General features: G+C 43.6%; 2 protein-coding genes across 3 annotated transcripts; one reads left to right on the top strand and one right to left on the bottom strand.

Moving 5' to 3' along the window:
• Positions 1–507: 507 nt before the first annotated feature.
• On the top strand, positions 508–14,991 carry LOC109473680 (sodium-dependent noradrenaline transporter-like). The gene is made up of 15 exons (XM_019773636.1): positions 508–623; positions 6,151–6,509; positions 7,258–7,392; positions 7,968–8,217; positions 8,586–8,724; positions 9,136–9,270; positions 9,419–9,522; positions 9,721–9,845; positions 11,019–11,131; positions 11,436–11,564; positions 11,967–12,066; positions 12,348–12,448; positions 12,832–12,999; positions 13,524–13,598; positions 13,895–14,991. The coding sequence occupies exons 1-15, from the start codon at positions 574–576 to the stop codon at positions 13,916–13,918; spliced, it is 2,007 nt and encodes a 668-aa protein (XP_019629195.1). The 5' UTR covers positions 508–573; the 3' UTR covers positions 13,919–14,991.
• A 76-nt stretch (positions 14,992–15,067) lies between these two features.
• LOC109473676 lies at positions 15,068–17,163 on the bottom strand. 2 transcript variants are annotated; one of them, XR_002140439.1, is made up of 5 exons: positions 16,995–17,163; positions 16,549–16,743; positions 15,951–16,044; positions 15,462–15,668; positions 15,068–15,290 (listed from the first exon to the last, which is right to left on the bottom strand). XR_002140439.1 is itself a non-coding variant. In XM_019773633.1 (4 exons), the coding sequence occupies exons 2-4, from the start codon at positions 16,739–16,741 to the stop codon at positions 15,560–15,562; spliced, it is 396 nt and encodes a 131-aa protein (XP_019629192.1). In that variant the 5' UTR covers positions 16,742–16,743; positions 16,995–17,163; the 3' UTR covers positions 15,068–15,559. The 2 variants fall into 2 exon arrangements, 1 of the variants encoding a protein (XP_019629192.1); XM_019773633.1 differs by having other exon boundaries at positions 15,068–15,668.
• Positions 17,164–17,550: the final 387 nt, after the last annotated feature.

Below are 17,550 nucleotides of genomic sequence, written 5' to 3'. Positions count from 1 at the left end.
AATTGTCTGCAAGTTCACTTCAAGACGCAAATTATTGGAAATCATCTAATATGTTATGATTTTCTATGTGAACGTTGATGAAATTAAGATTATTAAAGCTTCCTGTGCTTTTCAAGATGTCTTTCTAAAAATGAACCTCAAACAAGTAATTTTGTAAATTCCATGCAGAACAATTTTGTTCTTCATTAAAAGCATCGGTTTGATTAGGAGGGACAGATATGTTATTATTAGATACCACCAGCCTATTTACAGGGGCTCCGTGACAGTGCCTAGTTGGAGATCTATACAATTACGTAATGACTGGTCATTAGTAGAAATTCCCACGAATCAATCCTGTTTCTATGGCTAGCGGAGACGTCGCCCGGCCCCCGCACTTTGGATTGTACCGTTGTGTCGCACTGGTCAGTAGAATGGAAGATGGTGCATGGTGACTTGTCTTAGGCTAACCTTAAGCTAAAAAAAAAAAACAGCTCTATTCCTTGGATTCTCAGTAGCTTACGTAAGCAGAAGTAAGCTAGGAGACACCAGCAGAACTTCTCCGTGGACTACAAAAGAACATCTACAGATCTAGAGATGCCAGGGTCTATTAAGAAAGAGATGGAGCCTCAAGAGCACTTGAAAACGTGAGTAGCTTTCATTCTGTGTGTTTAAATGTCAAATGTTAATTGTCAATTCTGTATCTCCATTTTCAAAGGTGACCTTAGATAAGGACATACTAGCTTCGCATCGGGTTTACCTCTTGTAGTGCTTGTGCATGCCAAGTCGATGTTAGTTGATATTTGAAACTGTTAGGACCACCGAAACATTGAGGCAGAAGTCTGTGTGATCCTGTTATCCCATACACTAACGGGGTAGACTAACCACCAGGATGATACGTTATAAAAACACGTTTCAGCACCAAGGACAGGGAAACATAGTCCGCAGCATGGGTAGGTTAGCAGAGTTCAGCATCAATGACGGCCTGGGGAAACGTAGTTTTAGCACTGTGGATGGAAAACATATTATCCTCAAGGACGGGAAAACGTAGCTTGGCATGTTTGGGGGAACTTAGTTATATTTAGGCACCGGCGGAATACAGGTCAGCACCAAGGACGGGGAAACGTAAACGGATGCCATACATACGATCACTTACTGGCTGCCGCACTAGCGTTTCGTTGTTATCTAGAGCCACGTTGCACCACAACTAGTTGTTTATATAGCCTTTGATACTCCAGAAAGTAGTTATTTTTTCCCTTTTTTTCCCTTTTCACTTATTGGTAACGGTGACACAACGTCTAACGCGACAAATGAACAGACAGTACAGTCAGACTACACCGGAATTCCTCAGTTTAACTCTACGTGCATTTCGTGACTTGTCATCATTTTCTATACGCTTCTGTGCTTCCCTCTCGTATACTTAGTAAGGTCACACGGACCATGGTAATACACTAGTTCTGAACAAACACGAAAATTGTCCCCTTGCGTAATCACTTCCTAATGACGCTGGCATTGGCTGACTGTCTTTGACCTTGAGTTACATGTACATATACGAGTAGCAAATTGAAGACGATCATTGAAGACGATCCATGGCAAAGTTGAGGGAGAGAATGGGTAGTAGTAAATATTTGCTTCTGCGTGTTACGCAAGGATTTTCCTACTGTGTGTTATTGGTCAATCTGGATCCGTTTATTTAGACGTTCTATATATAAGTGTCACAGGTCAGTCCTGTAGACTACGTAAAGTTGCTGGAGGTGCAATTTCTGACAGAATTCCAAGATGGCGCTCCTTACATGCCAGGGTAGTCTCCTTGGCCTGGAGTTTCCCTGTTGACTGCTTAGGATTCCTACCACATGCGTCACTCAACATCGGGCAAATCGTTGCCACAACTTTCACTGCTATTCAGCTTATTTACTGCTGGCAGTTCTGAAATTTCTTCGAATAAAATACTAATTGTCTTGGCTTTATGTACCTAGTTAAATATTGTCCTGTCGCTATATGACGAGCGATACAAAGGAAATGACATTGGAATCTTGTGTAGAAGTGTGTAAGTTGGCAATGACCTGCATCAAGTAGTCATTGCTCTTTCAAATAGACAATTGGGGTCATTTATTTTATCGATTTGTTTTAAACCACATTTCAATTGGTAAAAGCCCGTTTTTGCTTTACATTTCAAGGGTCAATGTATAAGTGAGTGTCGAGTGATTGTATGGCAATCGACGATTTGAACTATTTGGGGGAGGAGTCCTGTAAATTCCGTTGAGCAGAATCTAACGTAGCTCTCTAGCTGTAACAGGAATGTTTGGAAGCGAAAATCCAGGTGTTGTGACAAAATGTTCGAGGTCCCAGCCCAACAGACGTCGTTGGCAGATTCTGTTACAAAAGCCTTAGACAGAACTAGTTCTTTCAGTCAACTACGGGTAAGTGGACTGTCTTTCTTTCTAGTCGTTGTAGACTGACTTTTGCTAGTTCTGGCCTCTTTCCTTCTAGTGTATACGTAGTACCGAATTTGAAAAACTGTCGACCCACAATCTACGTACTTCAAACTATCTTGTTTTCTATCGCGACCACGACACAGATTGACTTGGAATGTAAAAACCCAAAATGTTGTGTGAAGACTAATGTCACAATTCTGGGTTGAATAACTTGAATAATAAGATAGCGGCCCCATTTCTGCGACAATGTTAAGGCTATTGTGTATCAAAGGGAATGTTGATAGTCCGAATGTTTGTCACAGTTGTGAACTTCGGTCACATCTGTGACTCCTGTATGGTACAAGGTCGGAGTGCCTGGAAAAGCACTACACACACGGGTGCTAAAACTTCGTTTTCACAAATGTTTCTTGTAGTGGTGGACCGACATTCCAACTAGTGTCAAGACAGTCGGTGAATCTACTCACTATCTTCTCCTAATAGAGACTTCATCACCAAGACTTGTAGGAGATCTTAGTTTTATTCAGTGGGTGACCTGACAGCTTGGTAGTGCTCCGCGCGGCACCTTCAGAACCAAATGGGAGGCAGTCATGTTCCGTTAGACAAAGAAGGACAGCTGTATTTCCTATTTCAACGGACATCGCTAAGCGACTGTTCGTGACACTCAATGCAATTTCACGTCACTTGGTGGTCTGAAAACTCCGCGGCGAAGCCAAGGTCGCGACAGAGGGCGGTCGAGAGCCCTTCTGTTTATTCCGCCGGTCCCATGGGGGCGCCCCCTGGCGAACACACACTGCTAACACAGGTGGTTACTCTAGCAAGAAGTCCTGTCATGAATTTAGTACCGGTACCGCTGCCGAAACTTTATCTCTGTGTGCGATGTACTGGCAAATGTCTTCATTAGCGAGACTAAGGAGGAGAATTACTGGTGTGCTGTGCAGTTTCTTGAGACTCGCACAGGCAAACTGAAGTAGACATCACCGCTCTGTTAATCCTGATTTAAGGCGGCGGCTTACATGTGGGAAAATCATGTGGTACGATCTGTTTCGTTCTTGTGAAAGAGTGTATTAGTCCCACAAACTGAATCCGGCTGTTGACAACTACAAACGAATGTGTACAGAACGGTTAAAGATAACAAACAGTGCAGTGACCACATTTTGGCTTGCTGCAGACATACTGAAAACAACTCCTTGGTAATTCCTCTAGAATTCGGCTGTTCTGCAAAAGATTTGTGTTCAAGCTACTCTTTGAGAATAGATGAAATATCTTTTTTTTAATTCAAATGGGCAAGGATAGTCTAGTGCAACTATTTTGATATAAAACGTGCGTCGAAAAATTGAAGTCGATAAATGTGACAACAAATATTCCTTACATCAATCTACTGTCTCATTATCTTGTTACATGTCAAACTTTAGGTACTTAGTAACACTGCGCGTCCCCAAGAGTCACATAGATTAACCATTACCGACCCCGATGATTTGACATGTTGCTAAACTTTGTAAAAACGGCCAAAGGCCACGCGAAGGTCGGAGTAGGGTCATCTGTTGGCCGGCGGCGATAGAGCTGTCATCGCGGTCCGGGCAGATCAAAGACGGGCTGTCCATCTGTGATAAACTGTCAGTGATGATGTGTCTTACCGTTAGGACATGTTGGATGGGGGAGAAGACGTAACCTTGTCCGGGGTACGAAGGTTGCACGTGGCCGGCATGTACTTGAACAGTGAACTGAGGAAAACTTTCCGTGTGCCAGGGCGGGCTCATTTTTGTACAATTCTCGTTGTCCAAATGCGATATGATTGCCAAATCATACAGTCAACGAGGACCTTTCCCTCACCTCAATAGCTTTGTAGATATGAATGAATGAATTTTATAAGGTAAGATCAAATTTTATAAGGTAAGATCAAATTTTATAAGGTAAGATCAAATTTTTCTTTTAACATTTTCATCCTCTATACCTCACATACATTATCCCGACGATAGAGTGGTATAGGGTTCACGTCTATGTAGAATCATTGACTTTCTCATGGAAACAGAGAAAAATGCGTTGAACCATATACGCATGGCTCTTTTTCCTCGCAGTAGACATCACACAAGCTCAACAGTTCTTTCGGCTGCCCAAAAGAAACGCGGGTCATTTGAACTTTCGCCAGATGCTCCTTTCAACACCCTGGCGGCGCTAAACGTTTCCTCAGATGACCCTCGTCAGGGCTAAAAACAGACGATTACAGAAGTCGCGCGGAAGGACATGTTTGTAAATTTTTGTTTCATCCTCCAGAGGTCATCCATCATTTTTGACACGAAGAAATGTCCGCGCGACCAGCGGGAGTTTAAGATTATGTTACAAGATAAACCAGGTGCGGGGAAAGCACCTCTCACTGCCCGGGAAAATGTGCGGTCACCTGCGGCGGGGTCAAGGCCTGGAGCCCGCAGGGTCAGCACTAAAAGGGTGGTTTTAGAAGTGAGTCCAACCTCCTAATGTATGAGTCACGTACGTCATCGTCATCACAGGGCAGTCCAGGACAAGGATCAACGCATCAAACAATTGCAGATGGGGAAACTAGTCTAGACTAAAAGAGCATTTTAGATAGATGGAAAAGGCTGATTCCGTTCTTTTCTTGCGACAGCGCTTTCGGTCTTGTATCTGTGACCGGACCTTTCAGCACAACACACTCGTCTACAATGTAAAGGACCAACCTTCTAGATCCCGCGTCCTCACCATCTATAAACACTACTAGGATAGGACTTCATTAAAACTTCCGCATCCTTAATATTATTTAACCGTTGGTGTTGATCTATCTAGTAGATACTACGTTAGATTAGGATATTGTTCTGAATAAAAGTCCACCTTATGCTGAGAAAATCAACTACTCAGTATTCATGATAATTCTGTAAACTAGAGTACTTTTGGCACGGAAATGGCTTGCTTTGATAGAGTGATTGACAAGATGTGCCCCGGGTTCTGCCATGTCCCAGAGATTGGTGACCTTTCACCTTCCGACGAACGTTTCCGAAGGTGTCGACAGTTTACGCCGCCCGTCGTGACCAATCATATCGTTAGTTGATGACAGGTCGCCACATGGGGGCGGCTGAGTTAACCTTCACGTTCAAAGTTCACTCCATGTTCCCTCCGTATCACAAGTGTTTGACGTAAGAAGTGTAGTCATTTCATTTGAGGTTTTGGATCAAGACCAGGAGGGAAGTTTTCGTGGGTGTTCTTGCGGACACAGGTAGGCGTTTGTCCAAGATGAGAACTTTAGTCCACTAAGAATAACGCGATCCTTTGAGCATGTATGCACTCGGCTTGTAATTGCATGACCGTGAAACCATGTTTGGATTTGGATTCGTCAAAAATCTTCTCTAAAAGGCTCTTTTACTTCAGAGTATGGGATATGGAACAGAAAAGCCGCGAATGAGTGGGATTTAGAGAATCGAACAGGCAAACACAGATTGTTTTGAGACTGGAGACGGTCAACAAGTGACTTACTACCAAGGGTCCTAACCTTTCTTTGAGTGACCGCTCACTTTGTATGTATGTTTGAGAGTATGTAAACATTGCTAGAAGTGGCGTGTGAAATGTTGAAGGAATTAATATCAGTCAGACATTATTCGCGCAGTCTGACATTGCAGATAGTCAGTCAGTGTTGTTTGCCGTCTGGCGAGACATTGCCAACCTTGGCAGGGCTGGGAACACATGCTTGTGGGTTGAGCGATCTTCAACAAAGTTAATTCGTTTGGTCTTACAGATGTTCCGGGCTAGGTAAGGCACTTGTCCAGTCGGTGGGAGGCCTGTCCCTCCAGCTAATCGTGGTGAAAAACATGGAGCTGCAGACCATCCGTTCGGAGGAAGGGCCGGCAAGGTTCCGCCAGAAGTCCTCGGTGGTGGTGGCGAGCTCGACCGGCGGGTACACGGTGAGCACGGCGCCGGCGGACGGCGAGGAGAGGTTGGACGCGGAGACGGGGATGGTGTCGGTCGATCCCGCCGGAGACAAGACCAGAGGGACGTGGGACAAGAAAACGGACTTTCTCCTGTCTGTGATCGGCTTCGCAGTGGACCTGGCGAACGTGTGGAGGTTCCCGTACTTGTGTTACAAGAACGGAGGAGGTGAGAAAAACTTCCTTTCCAAACGATTCTTGATATATCAAAACTATTACTTTTGACAGAAACACTTGGAAAGTTGTAAAATGGATAAATATTTGAAATGTTATTTTAACATTATTCACTGATCAGGATTACTCTAGAATAGACGTCGGTCCTCATTTGAAGATTGTCCCTGAACTTTTCATTTTTTAGCGATGGAACCTTGACTCAAAATCACTCTGAAGAACACCAGCCAACTATTCGGGAGTAAGTCAGCAATGTCCGGGAGGTGTTCGGGGGTCAAACTTAACTCAAATTCGTTTTAATTTGTGTACAAAGGTAGGCGTGGCCTAAATCTGGCCAGACCGCTCCCGAACTTGAACCGACCTTGGTCGGCTGGTGTTCGGGGGCAATGTCGGGGAAGGTCCTGTATGTGTGACAGGGGCTTTGCCTTTTCTGACCGCAGTATACGTCAATTCGAACCAGCTGCCTAAAAACAACAGGCTGAAACAACTACACCGGCCTCTTTGTAGGTTCTACGTAAACAATGTCATCATGCAATCACCTTTTTACTTGTGATCAGTTATGAGGACACATGCGTTATGAAGTGTCAAAACATTTGGAAACTTTGTACGAAAAAATACATTTTTGCATTCGAATGCTTCTCACATATTGTACCATAATGGAATGCTTGGGGCACCGTACTGATTTCAGAGGTTTTGTATTTATTGCATGTTGTAATATAACACTTGATTGGTTACGACTATTGCAGGTGCATTCCTGATTCCTTATCTGACGTTCTTCCTGATTGGCGGGTTGCCGCTGTTCTATATGGAACTGATTCTGGGTCAGTTCAACAGGACGGGAGCCATCAGCGTGTGGGAACACGTCTGTCCCATACTGAAAGGTACAGTCAGTCATTCAGTCATTCAGTCAGTAATTCATCAGTACTTCTCCGATCTGTATTGCTGTCGTTTTGGAGTGCTTTCAGGACCGAAGGCAAACGTGTTGTCATTGCAGGCAAATCAACTTTTGTATGTGTGAGGGAGGGTGATGACGATTCAGTCCCCCGAAGTTTCACATGTGGTCTCCCGATCACTCCCAACCATTTTAGATAATAAAAGCGTTGATACAAATTTATTGATACAAATTTGTGCCAGACCCTGATAGCGCCCTTCGTTAATTTTTTCGGGGAGCGACGCGAGTTACGCAGCGATCGAATGGAGTTTTCCCCGGAGGGTGTTTTGCCGCGAAGGGAGTTTTTTGCCGCCGAAAAAAATTAACGCCGCCGCTGCCGCCGACGTAGCCTGGTTACCATACTCAACAGGTCGAAGACGGGGTGGCAGAAATTAGAAACCCCGGGGTGCCGAAGAACCTCTGCCCGGCCGGAACACCCCCAAAGCCGACCCGCTGAGTATGGTAACCAGGCTACGGCCGCCGCACACGTCTGCGAGGTAGGCTAAGACCCGTTCCCGTCCGCAGGTGTGGGGTACGCCGTCATCCTCATCGCCTTCTTCGTCGACTTGTACTACAACGTCATCATCACCTGGTCCTTCTTCTACCTGTTCGCCAGCTTCACGTCCAAACTGCCATGGACGTCGTGCGACAACGAGTGGAACACGCCCGACTGCATCGACCAGCTCACCGACGATTTCGTCAACGGCACCGACGGCTTCAACTCCACGGTCAACGACACGCGGCGCGGTATCTCACCAGCTGCGCAGTATTACGAGTACGTAAAACTTATGCTAAGGTCACATTTCCAAACCGGGTCCGGCCGGGCTGATTCGATTAACGAAAAATCTTTAATTTATATCAATTATATACTCAAATAGTTCCCCATTGTTAATTTCTTCTGCTTTGTTGTCTTTTATCTAATACTTTTCGTTCCATACGACTGCCCAGCCGGGCCCCGGTTTGGAAATATGACCTCAGCATTACCCAGTGTTATGTTGAGGTCACAATTCCCACACGGGGCCCGCGCCGACCGGGCAGCTTTTGGGAACGAAAAGTACGATATAAAAGACAACAAAACAGAAATGTCTTTAATGATAATCATTGTAACGTGTTTTTTTTTTGGACGTTCAACTTACTGTCCAGACGCGAAGTGCTGCAGCTCTACAAAAGTGAAGGTATCGGAGACTTCGGGGATCTGCAATGGAAGCTGGCGCTGTGTATGCTGGGAGTATTCATACTGCTGTACCTCAGCCTGTGGAAGGGTGTCCGATCGTCTGGAAAGGTGACAGTTAAATTCCCAACCGAGTATGGTCTATATGTACCAGATGGGGTCGTGTGGCATAACGGTAGACTGTTCGTCTCGGAACCAAGAGGTCCCGGGTTCGAAACCTACCGTGCCACCAACCTTGTGCCCTTGGCAAATGCACTTTACACGACTTTCCTCACGTATTGTATTGTCCTCTGTGTTGGTGACGGCATACAAATAAGTTGAAAAAACTTGAATGTGCCGGCCGCCACAACGTCGTGTGATTACATGTTGGAATAAAAAAGAACTGTACGTGTTCCATGTGTCTCCAGATAAGATGAATATGGTAGTTTTTTTGTGAATAAAAATAAGATGCTCTTCGCATCCCCCGTATGTACGGTATTGGTGCGTTAGACGGAAGAACTGATCCTGTTTTCTGCGTTACAGGTAGTGTGGGTGACAGCCACCATGCCCTATATCGTCCTGACCATCTTGTTAATCCGGGGCGCGACCCTGCCTGGCGCCCTGGAGGGGATTAAGTACTACCTGACTCCAAACTTCGACAGACTCATGGACTCACAGGTATGGATGGGAAACTAGATAGGAGGTAAAAAGATGTAAAGAATGTACAGTCAAACGACAGAGCTATTTCGTCAACCAGGTAGTCAACATATCTAAAATATTGTATATTTTTATTAAATGTGAAAGAAATTGTTTTGATTTTGTTCAGGTATGGATAGACGCTGCACAACAAATTTTCTACTCTCTCGGTGCGGGCTTTGGTGTGCTGATCGCGCTGTCCAGTTATAACAAGTTCCACAACAACTGTTACAGGTACGTTAGCTCTGGCGTGCAGCATTGAATGTTTATGTTGGCAGAATATCTGACATCTCACTTTACACGGTACTAGTGTATGCATGTAGAGACGTGATTTGATGTTTGATTTTTTCTCTCTCTCCATTTGAAAATAATTGACATTTGTACTGAGTAATACTGAATGCCACCGAACACCACATTTACACCGATATACAGAGACGCCCTCGTGACCAGTTCTGTGAACTGTATGACCAGCTTCTTCTCCGGGTTTGCCATCTTCTCCGTGCTGGGGTACATGTCACAGAAACGCGGCGTGCCCATCGACAAAGTTGCGACCGAAGGTTGGTTAGCAGCATTTGGTCTGACGTTCGATAGCGAAACACAAACAACACCCACAAAGTACCCACAACATAACACCTACCGCAGATGGAATTTTCAAGTATGTAAGAAATCACATAACCATGTTTTAACTCTTGAATTCAAAGTAGAGGAGTACGTGAATAGTTTCAACACGTAGGAAGAGACCACTACGTCTAGATCACTTTTAACCGCAAAAGAATGACGGATTGACTCTACGTTTATAAAAGAAACCACAAAGGTCGTGATGTTACCCAGAAGTTGATCACCCACGGCAGATACTCTTGGAGATAAACCCGAAAACTGTGAGAAAACGTACTGTTTACATAGTCACACATTTTTACCCAGATGAGTGGTAGGCTTTTGAACCAGGACACTGGTAATGTTATATGGGTAATGTATTGACTAAAAGAAAAGACGATGGCATCAGCGCATTGCCTCGTCGTGTCAACGAGTTCTTAGCGTACCGGTCAACTTCTGTGCAGTCCAACATACTGTAAGAACAAGCGTGTTTTGTCTACATCACGGGTGGCTGACTAGGCTTAAGTCGTGCCGGTATAAACAAGCTCTTTGCACCTGCCATAAGTGCTTCAAGACGAAAGACGAGCTGGGTCCTGGCTTCTCACGAGTGTGTGCAATAGTCCATGCAAACACTCTGTAGAGCGAGGGAGGTTTTCATCGCCTGTAGTTCCAACTTACATGTAACGTTAAGTGTGTTTATAATAAGAGAATTTCCCAAAATGTGGAGTGCAGCGGCCATTTAAAGGGGAGGGTCGTGATAAATGGTTGTAAAACTACCTAAAAGTAATAAAGTGTCCTTTTTATAAAAGCCCGCCTTCAGCGTTCAGCGACGCGTAGCTGTAACTCATGTCTTGATCCGGAATTCTATGAATGTACTTTCAGAAAAGAACCTATATGTTCACTTCCTAGCGTTTCTGTCTGTTATAGTAGTACATCTAGGACACGCAAGCGTTACAATTATGATTCATTTTTATCTATTATACCAGTAGATCACTCACAGATCCATGGCCTGTTTTCCAGGTGTCCCTGGGCATATAAACGTTACATAAAGAAGGAATAAAAGAAATTGACATTACACTTGTGTGCGTAATAGTGGTATATCAGATAATTGTTCTCCTTACCTCCCACCTATCTAGGACCGGGATTGGTGTTTGTGGTCTACCCAGAAGCCATCGCGACCTTGCCGGGTTCCACAGCTTGGGCCATCATATTCTTCCTCATGCTCATCACACTGGGACTAGACAGCTCGGTAACGTACTACTTTCTAACATGTCTATGTTTTATCTATTATGTGCATAATTCTTTATTCAAGTTCTATCGACGTCCTATCCATGACAAACTACTACGTATTCGCAGTGCTTTTATATTCGCGGATTTTGCGGTCACTTCTGTGCCGCGAAATTATCATCACCGCGAAATTTCTTTCTCCTGCACCTTTCGCCACCGCGAACATATAGTTCCGCGGACATTTTTTTTACATTTTTCCTCAGACCGTGAAATTTTGTTACCGCGCGAATTGAATTGATCGCTAAATTTTCTGTTCCATCTTGCAGATGGGAGGGACGGAGGCCATCCTGACGGGTTTGAGTGACGAGTTCCCAATCCTCACCAGAAAGCGGGAACTCTTCACGGGCGTCATTTTGTTCGTAGAGTTCTCCCTGGCGCTGATCAACGTCAGTCAGGTACAGATAAAATGCTAACACATACATGTAATACCACGTAGTCGGTTATCCAGTCTATCGTTGCTGGGACAGGCTGTCTTCGGGGCTCTAATAGTATTTCCCCGTCCAGCTCAACAGAGTTTTGCATACCAGGAGTTGATTTAACTCCGGTCGTGCAAAACCTACTGGGGAACCTAGCTAAGTCGGGCGGGGAAGAGCTCCTGCAGCCCCGAAGAGAACCCGCCCCAACCGCGGTAGACTGGGCACCATGCTGCATGCCACGTGTATGTGTAACAATTTGTAATCGGATATTCAGAGCTTTGATTCAATAACACTAAGTGGACTTTTTACATTGACGTAAAGATCCCATCCTTGCTGACCTAGTGACCCACACATAAAACTTACCTCTCTGTACTGCTCCAGGGCGGCATGTACATGTTCCACATGCTGGACCAGTACGCCGCTGGGACGTCTATCCTGTTTGCGGTGCTGTTTGAGGCTATAGGCGTGTCCTGGCTGTACGGTAAGACGGCTTTTTACTCCTCACCCTGGTGTCTGTTCAAGTCTACAAGATAACTTAGGAAGCTATACAATTTGAAGTTTCTTTTCGTTAAGATCTAAAAAAAGACATGACAGTAAGTGCTGTGCTTGTGTCTTATCATCCGATCAATCGTCTTATAAATTTGTCAAGGTTGGTGTAGAGTTTTGGGCTTATTTCAGAAACTATTCATTTGAAACGTTCTGGCATCTAGGAGACTGGTATCCACTAATGCCCATGTTTAAGAATACATCTGTTTTACCTAGGTATGACGCAGTTCAAGCAGGACGTTGAGGAGATGCTGCACTTCACTCCCGGCCTGTGGTGGCGCTTCTGTTGGAAGTTCGTCAGTCCGCTCTTCTTGCTGGTAAGTCTCTTGTATGGCTCGGCCTGGGATTGATTCCACGACCTACCGAATGCAATGCGAACACTCTACCCACTTGGCCATTGCAACTTGAGGTAATTATGTTAGTAACTAAACAGACCTGCCCTGAACAGAGACGGGGGGCGACACAGGTTATCTGGCACGTATATATGACCCGCTACTACGATCACGTGTTTCTGACGTTACGTTCCAAGAGTAGACGGATCCATTCCGCGAACAAGGTTGACGGAGTCAGCCGAAAATTTGGGGTAAGTCCCAATTCATTGCAGTGTTGGCGGTTAAGTTTAGTGTTTATTTCATAATGACGTGTACCAACACAGATGAACTGTCATGCTACACCAAAACAATTCTTCCCCTCTGTGCAGTTCATCACGATCTTCAGCATAGTGCAGTACAGGCCCCTGGCGTATGAGGAGTACGTGTACCCGCCCTGGGGCGTGGGTCTGGCCTGGTGCCTCAGTCTGTCCTCCATGATCTTCATCCCGGGATACGCCGTCTTTAAACTCCTCAAGTTACAAGGACCTTTCCGAGAGGTAAGCAAAAGATCCATGCTGATGCATATGATGATCACGACGAGGAGATCCTGCTATGTGTGACCGCAAAAGTCGGCAGGTGTTTTTCTTACAGATATACAGTCAAGTGAGGAAAGTCGTGTAAAGTGCCTTTTCCAAGGGCACAAGATCGGTACGGTGGCATGTCAGGATTTGAACCCGGGACCTCTTGGTTCCGAGTCTCTGCCGCTACGCCACACGACGCCGAACACTATATATATGAGCAGTATCATACCCACCAAAAACTTTGACCATACATATGAATTGTAATGTAATGTTGAGCATCCATACCTGTACAAGATTTATAACAGGTCATAAGACGATATGGTTGTCGCAGTGATATATAAGAAAACAAGAGGTATAACACATGACTACTGCTCCTACGTCCTCCCAATGGTTTCTTCAGATATTCACTTTTGACACACTTACATGTGAGTTCTCCTAGACATATCCTAAACACAGTTTTTTGACAACATCACTCACCGCCAACTTTTCCTTTCCTACAGCGTTTAGCTTACGCCATAACACCGGAATTCGAACACGAGGAGATCAGAGACAAGGGAGAGGTCAAACGTTTCCAGGTGAGAGAATAATACACACAATTGATGGCAGCCAACTTTAGCTTGTCCCTTTTGAACTTGTAAATCATAACAATCCGTGAGTTCAAGTTCAGACCACCTACGTTCTGACACTTGACACTGCCTGCGAAAACATGGGATAATCAAGTACACGTGTACATGACAAAGTCATCACTCCATGTTGCATTAGGACCTTAAAAGCCAGCGCACTCAGGGCTTTTCAACTAGTTTAACCTGTATGTTGAACAGTTTCTTTATTCAATATCCGTAACGTATTTCTCTGTATGATTGTTCAACAGCTTCGTCACTGGCTGGCTATTTGAAGACTCAGGGCCTAAGGATCATCACTGCCACCCGACAGTACTTCTTTATAACAGTAATTCTTCGCCTGATAGTCTTCCCTAATAGAAGTATTGCCCTGAGCTCATATCTTCGTCCACCTGATGTATAAGCACGTTAACACATCAAGGGGATTGTGACAGGAAAATGGGGACATTTCATGACGTTTTTAAACGCTGTCCACACTCGGTGCACAGTGATTAAACTACAAAACGAAATCATCAATGAGATTTGGCAGGTTAAAGCCGAAATTCATTCTGAACGTATTTGCTGAATCCAACCCAGATGTGTCTCAGATCTTAAACGGTTTCTGAGAAGTAACTGCCTCTTGTACAAGCTAGTTATCTACTGAGCTAACTCAATCAGTAAAAAATAAACGTTATGTGTCAACTTTGTCGCTGGTTGTTGAACAGGGAACGTAAAGTAAACAAAGCTTCTGAACTGTGATAAAAATAAGTTATATATATCTAAGCCTGGTTGAAGCATTTTCAAAAGAGAGTACCGGTACCATTCGCAGTAATGGATGTGCAGCACACAACACATTGTAAAGACACTCGTAGCAGATCATCTTACAACATAGCGTTAAAGGAGTTTCTTTATGTTTGAAGTGAACTGTAGTACCTGTAACTATATCTGATGCTTACTGTGAAAAGGTAAAAATAGAACGTTGAGTCGTGTTAATTGTGATGTGTGATGTGTGTCGTGACTAAATAGATGAAGTACATGTATAATATTTATCTTGTAAATATTGGTTAGCCTACAAATCTTATCATTATGCTTTTGTATCTAGAGCTAGCACCACTGCCAGTTCGTCGCGAACTGTTAACTTTGTAGTGAGTTTGATTACAATATTGCTGTACAAGACTTATGGATGACTGTCAGCGCGTTACTGTGTAATGTGTGTATCTGGCACGTACGTAGTGACTTGTAAAACCTAAATAAGATAAATGTAAACGGTTAAAGCTGGAACAAATATCGTATATGGTATGATTGTTTACTCAGAACCTATCCTTTTTCTATCTATTGTAAAGAAAAATAGAAAGGCTTTTTGGTGTGGAATGTGGTGTTCAAAAGTATAAGTAATTGTTTGCAGTGCTATTCATATACCAAAGATAACAAGTATACATTGTGTGTCGGGTGTTTCATTTTTATTCATAACATATGTAAATACATATATGATATACATCTAATGGTTTTCCAATCTTTCAAGTCTGTTTACAATTCCTATTACAGTAATACAAGCATCTGGTCGCAGTAAAAACCAGATCTGTACACATTATAAATATAGGTTAGTGGCTATATTATCAAACCACTGTTATTGTTTTCAGAGCTCTCAATTCTATTCTCCACCAGACTCCTTTGCAGGCATTCAAATAGTAGAGATTGGTGTGTAACTGGCCAGAGGAGTTTGGCCGGCCATAGAGTCTCTAATTTGCCTGCATGCCTGCCAACTCCCCTGGCCAGGTACATTCTTTCTAGGCCAATTTCTATTATTCATTTCGCCTGCAAAGGAGTCTGGTGGAGACTACATTTAATTTATCTCTATTCTGGGCGCCTTGCCGTGAGTCCTGAATACATGTCCAAAGCGAACCATAGCGACACATGTTGGTACTGTTCTCAGCTGTTCACCGAGCGTCTCTTATCTCCTCAGCTAGTGCTCGCCTCTTGTGTGTCCGTCGATGACCAGCGCCGGTCTTCCTGTGTGGCTGCCAGAAGTGTCTGCCTGTGCTGCACCTGTTTAATATATAACACGTATTGATACTTTTCCAAACACTGCGACAGAGACTGATTTAGACTGCTTAACTAGTACTAGTAATTCGTTAAGACTTCAGCTTCATCACCACTTTGCTTCGTCTTGGGAACGATACAGTCAGAATACGTAAACTTTAGAATATGAAATGTTGTCTTGCTCTAAAACTCAGTTTCACGTTAAACCCGGTTTTACTTCTTTGACTTTGACTTTATTGGGATCCACATTTAGCTTCTCACAGTTATGTCGTTAAATGTGAAACCTACCCTGTATCCTTGTGTTCCTGGTATGAGGGCGTGCTGGCGTCAGACACCACGTTACAGCATGTCCATCTGGAGTACGAGGTTCCTCTTAGAGCGACTATAACAAAACAAACAGGCACGTTTGATGTTTGTCACAAACGTTAACACATTGTACTTATATATATTCCAGACCAATCCAAATGCATCTAAACTAATAACATAAGTTTAAATCTTAAACAGAAGCGATAATACTTGTCAATATTCCTACAAGAAGAATCTCCCTTGGGTATATCATAAATGAACATACTGAAAATGAAGTATTACAAAGTCTCACTAGGAGGCGCTTTTTTCTGAACCATATCAATGATTGCGCAACTGTATGTAATACTCTATTTTGGATCTACGTCACGGCACCAGCTGAACGAAACAGTGGAACGTAAACAACTCTTACACGCGCTTCGGAGACAAAACAAGTTAATGAGAGATAGTACACCCTCTTGCAGAGGATAAAAGAAATAGCAATGTCTTTGGCGCGCACAAGCACCCATGTCAAAGACAATATATTATATATCATGTACTTATCGTAACGTTAATAAAGGTTTGAACAACATCAATATCTTACCTAGAAAGCCACTATGACACACACATGCGCCCTCATACAGAGCCTTCTTGTCGTAAGCACCGAGACAGTCCCGACAGCGACTGTTCTCCAGCACGGCAGGCGGTTTGGGCCGGTTCTTGACGTTGTCCCGGTGGGCAAGCTTGTACTTCCGGGAGTAGTTGTTACGAGCGTTCTCTTTAAAGTTGTCGGCCATATCTACATCAAATGAAAGCAAAGCTGGTAAATGCCTGTTCGTTATAATACAGTAGAGTGGTCTGGTTACTCGTCAGCAAAGCATTAGCCGTAAATTGAACTTCTTTATACATAATAGTTACTTTCAGAGTATAATATTTTACGTTATTATGGGGCTTACGTACATTGTTCAACTGTGTGATAGACTTAAAATTAAGTTTTACCAAGGTAAAAGGGATTGCTAGTGGCATATCAAAGAAATTTTCTTAACTTACCTAGATGTAATGGACCAAAGTAGTAAAAGACAAAATTCCTTGTATTAAAGTTGAAGTGATCAGTTGATAGTCAGTCTGCTCGCGGTATCGGTCGTTTTCTTCTCACTGGTTGGAAAAAAGTTGCCTAAGATTTGAAGTACCCGTGTTTATATTCATGATTTTGGTGACGTTATCATCAACATGACGCAACTTCTATTTTTAGTCTAGTATATGATTGGTTGGAATTATTCTTTAGGATTTGTGATAGCCAATGAGCATTCATCCGGCTCTGATAGTTGATGACGTAGGGTATTGCACAACCACATGTAAAACCGGAAGTAATATTGGACTAGCCCACTATTTCAAGGTGTCCCGAGTCCTTTTTGATTTCCGTATTATTTCGTATAGTATCCCACATTTTCATCATAATAAAACATTTTGATTTTTAAAGTTGATGAAAATGTAAGTCTTATCACCGTAGACATTTTAATAGTTAAAGTTTTATTTGAAGAATCCCACCACCCCCATTCTCCAAGTGTACTTTCCAAAATGGCTACTTCTGGACAAAATTGTGCGA

Source organism: Branchiostoma belcheri, unplaced genomic scaffold (genome assembly GCF_001625305.1).
Source record: "Branchiostoma belcheri isolate BF01 breed outbred unplaced genomic scaffold, Haploidv18h27 scaffold3, whole genome shotgun sequence".
Classification (NCBI taxonomy): domain Eukaryota; kingdom Metazoa; phylum Chordata; class Leptocardii; order Amphioxiformes; family Branchiostomatidae; genus Branchiostoma; species Branchiostoma belcheri.
This window is presented reverse-complemented; position numbering and strand designations above follow the sequence as displayed.

What these genes read in the sequence shown, in the direction of transcription:
- LOC109473680 (XM_019773636.1), top strand. Translation starts at nt 574, where the DNA reads ATGCCAGGGTCTATTAAGAAAGAGATGGAGCCTCAAGAGCACTTGAAA. An exon ending in CGCTGATCAACGTCAGTCAG is followed by an intron (nt 11,565 to 11,966) that starts GTACAGATAAAA and finishes GTACTGCTCCAG; the next exon opens with GGCGGCATGTACATGTTCCA. An exon ending in TACAAGGACCTTTCCGAGAG is followed by an intron (nt 13,000 to 13,523) that starts GTAAGCAAAAGA and finishes CCTTTCCTACAG; the next exon opens with CGTTTAGCTTACGCCATAAC.
- LOC109473676 (XM_019773633.1), bottom strand. Translation starts at nt 16,741, where the DNA reads ATGGCCGACAACTTTAAAGAGAACGCTCGTAACAACTACTCCCGGAAG. An exon ending in GTGTCATAGTGGCTTTCTAG is followed by an intron (nt 16,045 to 16,548) that starts GTAAGATATTGA and finishes GTTTTGTTATAG; the next exon opens with TCGCTCTAAGAGGAACCTCG. An exon ending in CAGGAACACAAGGATACAGG is followed by an intron (nt 15,669 to 15,950) that starts GTAGGTTTCACA and finishes TATATTAAACAG; the next exon opens with GTGCAGCACAGGCAGACACT.